At 35.9% G+C, this 13,684-nt stretch overlaps 1 protein-coding gene across 1 annotated transcript in view; it reads left to right on the forward strand.

Annotated features, from left to right (window-relative positions):
* TMEM245 (transmembrane protein 245) overlaps positions 1-13,684 on the forward strand; it is a gene marked incomplete at both ends in the record, with an annotated part of 78,183 nt that overhangs the window by 35,241 nt on the left and 29,258 nt on the right. Inside the window, 5 exons of the mRNA XM_080340388.1 lie at positions 1,662-1,766; positions 2,995-3,077; positions 4,345-4,435; positions 5,213-5,311; positions 8,563-8,694. Coding sequence (XP_080196514.1) covers positions 1,662-1,766; positions 2,995-3,077; positions 4,345-4,435; positions 5,213-5,311; positions 8,563-8,694 — 510 coding nt within the window. The remainder of the gene's footprint in view (positions 1-1,661; positions 1,767-2,994; positions 3,078-4,344; positions 4,436-5,212; positions 5,312-8,562; positions 8,695-13,684) is intronic.

A 13,684-nucleotide genomic window follows, 5' to 3' on the forward strand; every position in this document is an offset into this window, starting at 1 on the left:
ACTGCTAGTACTAGCAGTACTAGTAACCTCCATCTAGCACTGGCAAGGCACTTCTGATTGCTGAAATATTTCAGCATTGATGAAAAATGTTAATATCTAAGACAAAAGATTTTGTGGATTCTGTCAGGTTCTCTGAATTCCTTTCTACAGGACATAATATAAGTACAGATTTTGTTACAAAATCTTGCTGGGTCAACATCTTGCTTCTTTTGAAAGGATTTTGCTGTCTTCCAGTTTTCTTCATAATTTCCAACAACAGTTCTAAAATGCTGAATATAATCCTTGTGTTAATTTAGATCAAACAAGGAGCTTGTTGTAAAAGAACCTGAAGTTTAAAAATAATTGCTTAAAGTGCATTAATTGCTCAGATACTCCAGGATGAGCACCAAAAAAAACCCCTTACTTTTTTCAAATAAGAGGTACAGCTTCAGTGTTAACCAAGTCAATCATCACACAGCAGTGTGTGGATGTTAGTTGTTCCAGGGCCAATTTCACGTGTAGGGGTAGGGGAAACAATGGAGAAAGAACTAATGTAAACCATCAGCAAGCATATTAGTAGTTTAGTGAGATCTCTAACTAATAGGTTACCAGCCTAGTTGCTGAATGTGTAGCTTGTACTCACTTGGAAATGCTTTCATTTACCACACATTGGCTTTGACCTCAGTTCTCTTAAAGCACAAATCTTACAGCTGTAATTCTGCAGCTTTTTTTTCTGGAGTAATGCCAGATGGAGTAGAAATAACCTTGGTATTTGACCCATAGAAGCTAGAAAAAATTGTTTATTCTTGCATGCCTTTCCCAGCTTTTTATGTACACAGTCAATATATGTATGAGACAGAACTCAACTTGCACTATTGTAGAGCACTCTGCATAGTTGCGTGGCTGAGCAGTTTTGTCATTTTGAATGATATTATCAGAATTTCTCTAATCTTAAGTGGTATCGCTATTTGTTTGTGGACATGAGTACAATGGGCCTTTCCATAAACTGACAGAACAACTTACATGCCTGTTTCCTGTATCAGTAGGTTTAGCTGATGCGTGTTTAATGCTGAGCATCCTTTCAAGATTGACAGTGGATAGAAATAGTCAATGCTGAATAATTGGCCAGATGTTCAATAATGTAGAAACCTCCAGCCCCATTTCAGGTCAGAAGGTGATAAGCAGCTTGAAAAATTTGGTTACTTGCAGAAATGCATCATTTGTTGTTTAGATGCCAATTAGCTATTAAAATTTGAAAGTTATGGTTGTCCTTTACAGTATACCTTGGTAGCTTCCAAGTCCTGTGCATACAGTGTCTGGAAGTTTCCAAGCTCTGAAGGACAAGAAACAAAGACAACTTTCTAGGTTCGTAGCTGTAGTGAGTGCTAGCTTCTTTAAGTCTAGTAAGTAAACATTGCATTATTGCTTGCTTTGCAGAGAGCTTGCTGTGTCTTGTGGTAGTGTGTAAATGTCGTTTGCAAAATCACATATCATGACCTTAATCATGCTAACATCGCTTGTTAATTGTTCATCTCCAAGCTTGAGCATAAATGCTGTTTGATTAGCGCCTGATTTTGCACTTTGATTGTAAATTAAGATAACAATACTGTCATATAGCATTGCTTTCATTAAAGATTGATTTATATGCTATGATTTGTTTTTTTCTTCTTTTTTCTGCACAGATGATCGTGTGGTTGGAGAAAATGCTAGATAAAATAATCAGCATTTTCATAATATTTTTGCTAGTGATAGGAACTCTTCTGCTAGCCCTGCTACTTACTGCAAAGGTACAGTGCTCTAAGGAATGTAATCATAGAGCTCATTTTAAATGCTGAATGAAAGTTACTGATATTTGTGCAAAATTGTGTAGCTTAAAGAATTCTTTGAAAAATTTAGCAACTAGATGCTCTGTAGTTGAACTTGTTGCCATTGTTATATATAAAAAACCCCTATATATTTGTATTTATATCTTTATTTACATATATGACAAAACTAATATATAGACACTTGGGAATAAAAAATTTATTATAGTAAAAGAATTACTAGCTTGTACTACAGGGATAGATTTCTTCTGCATCCTGTTACACTTTTCTTGTCAACAGCAGTGCCACTTAGAGTATTTTTCTTTTTAATTTACATTGTATCAGAATCTTATTTGCAAAATGCTTAAGGTGTATTTGTCAATTTGTTTGTGTAATTGCCTGTAATAACTTCATGGTATCCTGTTTGGAGTTTAAATGTGCTGAGATTCATGATCAGATGTTCTCAGAACTGATTTTTTTGTCTGTGGTTGGGTTTTTTTCCTCACCAGAAGAGGTCACTCCTGTACCTTTTTTCACCTCCTTTTTTTTAATGGGCTGTGTTCATTCTGGAAACTGTCAATGGAAATTGAATGTTTGACTTGAATACAGTTACAGAACAGAAACCAATGTGTTCTCCTTTACCCAAAATGTAGGCTTATATAATGTTGAGTACTTAAAATTGAAAGCTTTAAAAGTTGTGCAAACATTCGTGCCTAAAGCCTCCTTATATTCATAAAAAGAACATTAAGGTATTTATAAAAGGTGTCTTTTATCATTCTTACTGAAGAATTAATTTAGTGAGCCATTTCATAGCATGGTTGGTCATGTTAGAGCTGAGCATTCATTAATTTTTATATTTCTTTGATCTATGGCCTAAAAAGGGATATCTGAAACTGTGCTTTGTATTTTAGCACTTCCCTTAACAGCACTGTTGTATTGGTGATTTTTTTTTTTCCACAGATGAAGTAAGGTTTCCATTTCCATTTGCTATTACTAGTCACACAGTATGTGACCAAAGCTGTCAGAACAGGCTGATGATATTTGTATTGACTACTTTTTTTGGTTAATGGCACTTCATTCTTTGTAATGACTTGTCTGTTTTGGAAGAATTATTCTTTAAATGTACAGACTAGTCACCCCCAAGAAAAAAATGAATGTAGGAAGAGTTCTAGTTTGCATTACATAACATTTCTCCTCTCTGTATTTAATTTAGGTACATCAAGAGAGCGTTCACATGATTCAAGTCACAAGCAGCTTGATCAATGAGACAGTAGCCAGTCACCCAGAATGGGCAAAGTAAGAATGCTGAAGTTAAGCAAATAGTATAGGGTGGATGAACAAGCTTCCAGGTGCTCTTTTGCATAGTTTTTAATTAAAAAAAAAATCCATAGGTGAGCAGAAATGGGAGTGACTATTACAGACAAATGTAAAAGCTGAACTCTCATTTAGGAGTAGTGTTCATGCATTACTCTGGAGGACTGTCAATGTGGTATCTCATTTGAGGACTTGTTGGACTTTGGAAAACGACAGCTGTATAAACTTCTCTAGTTACAATTTTGGAGAAAAAAAACTTGCGTAGTGCAGAAAATCAAGAGGTCAATATTCTTTTACCTGTGAAGAAAAGTAATAGCAAAGAGTGTTCTCTGTAGAAGGTTGTGAGATGAGCCTAATTATTTTTTCAGTTTAGAGAGCTGGCTGCAGAATGCCTTTGAGGGAATAGGAGTTCAAGAAAATGTTTTTGGAGTTAACTGAAAAATGGTTTGATGGTGGAGAGAAGGGTGGGTGGGGAGAGTTCTGCCAATGCAGAACCTTTCTGAAGGGTTAGACAGACAGAAAAGCATCCATGTTGATGTTCAGTCAGGCGAACAAACACAGCAGTTCTATTTCCTGAATGCTTTCTTGTTTTAGAGGGGCTCAACATGTGCTATTGAATCATGATGTAGAAAGAAAATCAAGGCAGAGAACGTGTGCCCTGTGTTCCCAAGTGCTGAAATGCTGGCAGCTCAGTAGCTCCATTGCTTGAAAGTGACATGAATCACTGAAGAAATTCAAGAGCAGATAGTTTGGTGGGGATGTAGAAAGAACTGGTACCTAAACCTGTTGCTTCATCTGGTTGCTTTTTCAGGGAACCTAGGTTAACAATTTACACTCAGCTCGTAATTTAGAAGATTATCTTTGCAGCTCGATGAGACTGCTTCATATAGTATTTTCAGAAAACTAGAACAGTAAGAAAATTTGTAAGAATGTAGTGTGAATAGCATGTATGCAGATTGAAGAGCAGATCTCTTTTGAAAAAGCTGAGATACCAATTTAACTGAAGTTTCAGGAACCTTGGAGAATTCCAAATGCAATTATATGCCTCAAATTCAATTGTGCTTTGCTTATGAGAAAGTCTGTTCCTTGATCTGTAGAAGAAAATATGCTAGTTGTAGTAAGTTTATATGTATTTAACATTAACTGTTTGTTGTTGTTTCAAAATGTTAATTTGTAATGTGTTTCCGGTGTAATGAAATGGGTAAAATATTCAGCAGTTAATTTTGTTTTCCTTCTCTAAAAAAACTAGCTGGCTTCCAGAGGCCCAGGTTATTCAAAAGGCACTCAATTCAGCAGCTAATAATGTATACCAATATGGCCGAGAATGGATTACACATAAGGTAAGAGTGAACTCCCGCTACCTTTTTTAATGTTTTTATTTCTTGTATTTCATAAAAGTAAAAAGAAATAAAAAACTTTTTGATAAGTGATTCTCTTCTGTGTGGTTAACAATTTTGTTAGCAGATCTGTTCCTTCCACTCTCCAGTTTGTGAGTTGAAGGAAGGCTGGGTGTAATTTCAGTAGTCTTTTCTGCTCAGAGGAATATTTCTTTTTAAGAGCTGAAAAATCTCATATTAAAATAAGATTGCCAATGAAAATGCATCAATTAAAGATGAGTAATATTTTTCTTCTGTCTTTAGCTGTCCAATTGTAGGCAATTGAGACATTTTTTTCGGCACCAGTATTCTAATTTCTATGTGGGCTGCATGTGGTAAACTGGATTTTTAAAAATATTGTGATTTTTTTTAAGTTAACTTTCTTCAGGAGAATTTACCAAGATTCTTATTTATGCATTTTTGTATCTACCACACATCTCAAATTATTTGAATTATTTACTCTAAAGGTTATCAAGGATTTTGGATTAAGCATTTTAGAGTCAGCCTTCGTTTTTCAGTGCAGAAAGAAGTGCAACAGAATGTTTTTTACAGACAAAATCTTCATGTTGTGAACCATGTTTTCTGAACTGTGTATTCCATACTGATACTCACCTGTTCTAATCATTTGGGTTTGAGCCATGCTTTTACTGACAATTTTATGTGACTCTTCCAGCTTGGAGTTTGTCAGTAGATGCCAGCTTCATTCTGTCCTGTATAATAAAAGATTTCTATATGTTTTAGCTCCATAAGATTTTAGGAGAAAAAGTGAATAACACCGCTGTGATTGAAAAACAAGTGCTAGAGCTCTGGGACAGGCTTTATCACTCTTGGTTTGTGAAGGTGGGTAACTTATTCGAATGGTATTTATATAAACTTATCACTTAATGCTTTGAGGTAATCATGCTAAGTATGCATTTCTAAGAAAGAGATTAGCAAACAGGTGGAACACTGAGTAAAGGTCATAATAAAAAGCTGATAAAAATGTCAAGTGTGTAAGACAGATCATTCTTCAGTCACAGTTCGAGTATAGCCAGAACCATGTCCTTCACTTAAGTAGTTATGTGTTTTTATGTATGCCATTTAATTTACACTTTGCTCACCTTTTATATTTAGTATTTCATAGCTTACAGTTTTCTGTTATTTTTTTGTGATCTTGAGGGATGAGGAAAAGGAAACTGGTATTCTGCCTGATTGTGTAACTTTTATTAACTTGAAATTTTGAGAAAAATTATCATTTCGCTAAGTTTCTTACAATGCAATGTACTAACCATTCTGTAGTAGGTTCTGCACACTGAATCTTGAAAAGGTCATAAGAGTTAAATCATTTTCATGCTGCCAATGCTGTTTGCTTTTTAAATTAAAAATCAAGCAATTTGTTAGGCATACTGCAATGGAAATATCAAAATCCAGAAGTCATATCCTTGAAATACTTCTCTATATTTAAATAATCGCAATTATAGTATATGAACATTTTTCTTTATACAGTCATTTTTAAATTACCTCTCAAGTTTCAAGATCTCTTACTCTGAAGGAAGAATTTTAGTATAGTAGTCAAAATAGCAGGGGAAAGAATCAGTTTCTTTTTGTGAGAAGATAATGGTGTTGAAGAGCATGTGGAGAGATAACATGACTCTGAAGAACATGGGACCACACAGGAGAAATTGAAGCTCTATCTACAATAGATCTTGCTGGCCTTAAGCAGTTTGGAGTATTCAGCGCTGAATGGTTAACCAAGAAATGTGACTATTTTGGATACAGTTGCACTGATAAATGTGTTGCTGTTACTAATCTAACCTGTGTGCCAGGTGGTTCAGCGAGGCTCTGTGTCACCCCGCATGCTGTGGCGTGCAGCACAGGGGGTGTTCACTGCACTGTGTGACTTTCATGCAGCTGTTACTTGAGGGAATACTATGAGGCTTCTTCCTTGTAGGTACTCTTCTGGTAGGGTAAGAAACAGCTTTCCTGGCCACCAAAATGGTGGAAGAAGCTGCAGGAATGCACTGATGCTCGCTGCCTTCAGTCTTGCAGTCTGTTCCCCTGGCTGCTGTTTGCACATTAGAGACCCAATGTTACCATTTGCATGCTAGGCTGCAGCCAGTTGTCTGTGGGCTGCAAGTATCTCCTCCAGAGTAGATTTCTAATCTTGTTCCTTCTGTTGCACTCTGTATCCACATAAATGTTTCACCCGAGTGCTTTGCACCTGGGCATTTCTTTCTGTAGTACTGCAATAGCCTTGCATGGTCCTTTGGTGTATCTGAAAACTGGTATATGAGATGATAGTGCAGTGTGGAGGACATCTGTATCATATCTAACTCTCCCAGTACAGCTTTCAGGTTATTTCAATTTCAACTATTTCAGTTGTACGGGCATAATAATTACACTTCATTTTGAGGCCTGCATAGTTTTGCTGTAGTCTGTAGGTGACTGAAGAACCCAGGCTCAGGTGATAGTCTTCTGTGAAAGCTGTAGAATTGAGGAAGGACTGCCAACAAAATGTGAATTCAACCATTATCTGCTGCTTTCTCAGAAGATCAGTAGGTTGCAAATGGTTTGTATGTCAACAAGTTCTAGGGATGTTGTGATAGATCAGATATCATTGTGTCTATATACCCAATGAAGTAACATAGAATAATAAACCACTTGGAAGCTGATGGCCTAACTCTGCAATCAAGGTGTCTTTTTCAAGGACACGAATCTCTTCTTCCAAGTCCATTCAGGTGTGGAGTTTTGTTTTTAAGATCTAGTGACTTTGTTCAGGAGGAACCAGTTGACAGTTTTAGTCCCTTATTTATCAATATCTGAGGCCTTAGGTGTTACACCAGTATAGTTGCTGAAAACCAGTAAACTTTAAATGTATATTAATAACAATGTTAAAAAATTGGCAAATGATACCTGATTCTGCTAGTTAATGGTGGCTGTCTTTGAAGATAGAGCTACATGAATGGGAAATAGGTTCTTGATACAGTTTACAAATACAGAAGTCCTACTGGAGGAAGATTTTTCACACTTATATGTTTCTACTCTAAATAGAATGCCAGCTCAGAAGAAAGTTCTCTGTGTTGCTGTGGATTGTTTAAAGAGCGTTGCTAGTTGTGCATAGTAACGTGTAACAATCCATTTAGGGAGAATTCGTAATAAGCAAAAAATGTAATTCTCTTAGATAAATAGGTGCAGAGACTTCATTTGGAATACTACTTGCCATGTATGCCAAAAAAGATGTCATTATGAATGCAGGCTGGTAAGGTTTCAAATTTTTGGAAAATTTTCACAGAAATAGTGGGATGCTTATGTAAACATCAGAGCTGAGAACTTGAGTAGTCTCTTGCTATTGAAGAGGAGGATGAGATCTGTTGTAGTCAGTGTGTTTGCTTAGACTTGTTTACAGTAGAATTTTGACATCCTTCTCTGAAGCATTTGTCACAGTCCCAAACTGAGTCAGTCTCATGCTAGTCTGTGATCAGGTGTGATTTAGTTGGACAGCAAGCAACTTCCTAATTAGGGTGAAGCTACTTAAGAAATTAGTTGTGGTTATGCCCATTTCCTGTTGCCTTGATGTGTTGTAGTTACAAAGCTGCGTAATCAGATGAAATCCTTGTGCTTCCGGTTTAGCTTCTAGCTTTTGCATGACTGAACATTGCCAGCAGAGAAGTAGACAGTGATTGTGAGAAGACTAATTGGTTTGACTTCTGCTTGTATTTTCTGTGGTGGGTTCTACTGGCAGAAGTTGTATGTTGCAAATAGTAAATTATGTAGGCAATAACTGAAATTCTCTCTTGTGTGCTTTCATAAAGAGCAAGATGGACACCATTGTATCAGTCAAGCAGTAAAGCTAATGTTTAACTGGGATGAATCAGTCCAATATACAGAACTGTAATTATTTGGGATAATTAACTATGATTATCTGCCAGATTTTAATTTTTCCAGTGTACAGAGTACTCCCAGGTATTTTTGAGTATGCCAATTAACACAGCTCTAAGTATTTGGATGTATGATTGATCTGTTCCTCATTAAGAAAATGTTAATCTTTGGCTTTCTCATATCTGAGTTATTCAAATGTTCATTTTCTTGACATCTTTGTCTCTCTTTTTAAGAACGTAACACATTCTGGAAGACACAAAGGACACAAATGGCATATAAATCGACAAAACAGCTGGCTTGGTGATATTCTGGACTGGCAAGATGTTGCATCATTTGTTCATGAAAACATTGAAACATTTCTTTCAGTATGTATTGTTTGCCCTTATTACGAAATTGGTCTCATTTTTAGCTGATAACAATTCCTCTGTAGACTACCACTAAGGTTATGGGTTCAAGTACATGGAAAATTATGGAAAGACTGTTGCTGTTACTTATAATAACCTAAGCAATTACAGCAAACCTACTTAGGATGTAACCATACTATAAACAAAACTGTTTGTGATGAATAAGCTTCCTGATTTCAGCACCTTCATTAGTACTAAGTTCCCAGATTTATTCTTGAGAGAGATTGTTACTGTAGGAGTGTTACCTGTGTCACCTGCAAGCTGGTTTTAAGTGCTTTGTATTAGGTAGTATTTATTTTTTTAAAAAAGAGACTAGTTTATCTAGGTTATAGTTGAAGAAACTATGGACCAAGAGTTTGTGGAAACAAAAAAAAATATATATATATATATATAAAATCCTTATTTTTTTTCCCTCAAAGTATTGTTCATTGGGTTGAAAGCAGCTTACTTCTCCTTTCTTGCATGGAACTTCTGTGGAGAATGAAATTAATGTTTTGCACTCTGTGAATTCCTGAATTAATGCAGTGGACCTTTTACCTCATGAGAAAAAAAGCATTGAAAGCAATCCAAACTGAAGCAACTATATTTCTCTAAAAATGCTATTAAGTCTGAAATATTAATTACTGCTATACTAATAATATACAGAACAAATCTCTGATATAGTTAATCTTTTACTTCAGCTGTTGTCATAAACTAGGAAATATCTTCTGGTTACTACTTATCCATTTTGGAAGAATATTATTTATACCTAATTCACAACATAACTTCAGTTGCATCCACAGACATGTTAGTATTTGCCTGAAGGCCGTTCTTGGTTTAGACTGATGAGCATGTGTGCTTTTTCTCTCCTCTCTCAACTGCTGCTTAAATGGTTACAGTTTCTATCATAGAAGATGATGTGAGTCAAGAAAATTTGAAACATTTTATTGCAGTGAACCCTTTTTCAGTTAATGGTGGAATTTTCTTAATGTTTTCTCAAAATTGACCATGCATGCTTGAGGCAGAGTTACAAAAATGCACAACATGTCCTCATTTAAAATCAATGTGGAGTTTCCTTGTAGGCAAGAGCGAGAGAAGGAGGAGTAACTACACAATAAGTAGGTTCTGGACATACCATTTTCAGCATTGCTACACAGTGCTGCTCAGAAACCATGATGATAAGTGTGCATCAGTAATCTAAATAGGCTAGAATAATGCAGGAAATAGTGTAAAGATAATAAATATTTAAGACTGAAATACATTAGTATTAAAATTTTCATCTAGCTAGCCTGCTTTGCTTTACTTCCAAAATCTGGTTTAGAAGCTCAGGGAAAAAAGTGCCAGCAGTTGACTTGCTTTCCTGTTTATTTCTGTGAACTCATTACTCATCAGCTGTGGGGAAACACCTGTCCTTTTTCTCCATGCACTCATGTCCTTACTGACAGACTGTAAACCAGTCTGCATAGTATATAGCTCTAAATCCTGATTTCACATCCTTACTGGGCAGGATTTTCTTTGCTGGCTTTTTCATACACAATGCATTGCATAAATATTACTCAACACTGGTATTTCAAATTAAAATTTATGAAAATCTGATTTCTGTACTTGTTTAAGTCATTAAAACTCAGAGATGATAAAAATAAGAGTAATTTTGACTTCAGTCTGGTGTTTCTAAGCAAATATCTCACCTGCCCTAGGGTACAGTGGAAAGTTACTGTATTCAGGATTTATGTTTTTATCAGAGCATGAAAATCTTCCTCTTGGTATTTTCAATAGGAAAAATGAGTTATTAGAATGACATACTGAATTGGGAAGGATCAATATTTTAAATTATGTGGGTGCTTTTGAAGGGGGTTCTTTTGGGGAGTTTCCTTTTTCTTTTGGATGGACTTCCTGTTTGGTTTGGGGTTTTTTTGGCTTTTTTGTTTGCTTTTTGTATTTTGTGGGACTTTAAGTGAGAATTGTGTGTATGTGTGTGTGTGTTGTGTATGATGGGAGATTGTGGGGAGGTTAAATAACAATTCAAACTGTAGGATATTTCTGCATTTGGACACTTGAAATCAATGCTAACCTGGCACTTCTTAAAAATATAGCAAGACACAGTCCCAAAACTGCTTTGACAATTTTTTTTTAAAACCCAAACCATTTAAATACAATGAGATAACTGTAAAGAATATGTGAATATGTTATAGTGAGATTTCGTCCACCTTTGGAAAAGAATAAACTAAGATTACACTACTTGCATGTAATAAATACATATGCGTAGATCGGGCTAGAGTTTACCATAGAATAAACTGTCTTGTTAGCCCCTTGGCTTTTTGAAATATTTTGGAATAGTACTGATGACTCTGTTCTCTGAAATCACAGCTATTTGACAGTGTCATATTGCAATCCCAAGCAGTTAAGCTCTTTTCCATTGATGGAAATCATAGGAAGTGTTCATCCTTTTTAGTAAGAGAAGGAGCATTTGCTGTAAGAAAAACGTGAAAGAAGACAAATGTGTGTGTTTCACTTCAGGCTTTTTCCATAGTGGAAGAAACTTTCATATTGGAGTTGCAAGCATCTAATTAAATCGCAGGTACAGCTGTACTGGGGAATTACTGGCATTCGTTTAATTTGTAACAGTATGCATTGATTTGGTACTTTGAGTATCAGATAAAGCACAGAAGACTTCTGTACCACCCTCAAACTGTGCTATTCATTATAGTATATATGTTTAGCTCTAGTTTGATGTAGACAGATTTAAAGTAATTGTAAATTACTTTAAAAACATGTAAATTGCTTGAAGATTTAAAATGAAGATAAGCTTTTCCAAATAAATAGCTTTTTTCTAAACGATTTGGTGTTAGCAGCCCTACTGTCTTTCAGTTTTGGATTTTTTTTGTATTCTTGAGAAGCAGTAGTGTTATAAACAAGTTTATCCAGTGATGTGTTTCTGAAGTGGAGTTTATTTCACCCTATTCTTAGTTTGGGGAAAGAATTAGAGTGGATCCTCACTATGCCTTGATTTTTGCAACCCTTGCTTTATTCTAAGGTTGTTCAGATGAATGAAATATGCAGTACATAGCTGGACTATGAAGATCTAGTTTCTGAAAAATTAAAAAGCTCATTCCTTCCTGAGTCACCTGCTTTTCCATTCATACCTTTTCCCTCCATTTACTGAAGGCTTGAAACTTGAAAAAGTAAACCGCTGCTGGCTAAATCTGTGAATGATCACTCAGAGCTCCGTTGATGATCTATGAGTCATTGCTAATGTCTCCTTTAATTGATCATTTTTGCTTCTTGCACAAGAAATCTCATCACTGCACCAGCAGCCAGTATCTCATTCAGAGATTTCTCAGACAGGAAGACAGAAGACCTTCCATTAAGACGTCCACAGCCAGCTTCAGCTCAGTTAAGCTTCTCAATCCGTGCCTTTAGCATGACTGAGCTGTGTGTTCCAAATCAAGCCAATTCCTCAAATATTTCACTGAGTTACCACATATCCTAATCTTTTCTGTGGCCATGAGAATTTCTTTGAGTAATTTCCTAAGTTTATAACTAATACAATACGTTCTTCAGTAATAATTCAGCTGCCATGCATTTTTTTTTTCCTAGTAAGGTAAGTGTTCAGAGGTTTGCTGTTCTCCTCTTCGTCATGGGTGGTGTTTTTTTCAGGACAGGTGAAATTCAACATTATGTGTATTTTAAGAGTAGGAGTCAATTTAATTATGATCAGAAAGACAAAGATACGATGCTGGAGGATAGTCCTTTTTCTGTTGCTGTTACGTCTCTGTTTCATGTAATGGTCAAGCAAAGATATTTTTTAACAATAAGCAGTGGAGCCCTGAAGGGTTAGCCCAGAACTTTATGGGTAAACGTTTGTTTGGAAATCCGCTTTTAACTGGAGCAAGAAGCCTTTGATCTTGTGTGTGCTTTATTATTTTTCACAGAGCCCACTGCTTGCCTTTTACCTTAAAGGTTTATTGACTTGGTCTGTTGCTGTGGTTTTCGAGTCGTCAGGATGGTACGTCTTTCTGAACAGAAAAAAGTACAGAGAAAGACAAGTTTTTTTCCTAATACCTCTTCGTGTTCAGTTTTATTCCCTTTATAAATCTGTTAATGATCTCTATGATCAAATTAGGTACATTAATCTACGTGGCTTCCAGAAGTTTGTTGGCTTGAAGTTCTCAGCAAATAATTTCTTTTGGTCAAGTGCCTTTTAAACCTTGCTTTCAGGTATTGGCCCGTTTAAGTAGCCACTAGTATACCTTGGATGGCTAAGAGCATTACATGCAGTTTGGATTTCTTGCCTGTTACAGATTGGAATGGCAGCACAACAGCTGATACTCATGGTGACACATCACGGTTATGCATGAGTCTTGAATTCCATACAGCTTCGTAGCTCTTTTAAACACAGATCTCTTAAGGTTACTTACAAAGCAGTATTTTGAGGAAAGAGTTGTGGTTTTCTGTTATTTAATAGCAGTAATATTAAAAGTATCATTATTGCATAAATATGCATGCCTAGTTGTGTTTTGGAGAACTGGTCTCAGATGGTAAGGGGTTAGAAATTGTTTGTGGATAGTAGTAGAGCTCATTAACTCAGCTGCAGGATGCTCTGGGAATCAAACGGCATTATGAACTGTTAGGTACAGGTACCTGTATTTATATTTTGTGACTGTTAGGGAAGTATTTGAGCACGTTCTGGTGTTGTATTTAATAATGATTAACGTCGGCTATGCTTGTCTTCTCATCTCAGCAATGAGAGGCATGTGTCTTGAAATTTTAATGGTACATGGGCATGAAAAGGAACTTACATTGCAGCTGGATCTAGTCCAAAAATATGCATGTGCTTTCATAGAATGTACTGAAGCTGAACAAAAGGCACTGTCTGCACTTACTCTAAAGCAAATGCTATGGTAACTAGTTCAACAGTAGTCCAACAGTTCTGATCAATGACTACGTAACAAGGATGTTCTTCTAGGAGAAC

Source organism: Nesoenas mayeri (genome assembly GCF_963082525.1).
Source record: "Nesoenas mayeri genome assembly, chromosome: 2".
Classification (NCBI taxonomy): Eukaryota; Metazoa; Chordata; class Aves; order Columbiformes; family Columbidae; genus Nesoenas; species Nesoenas mayeri.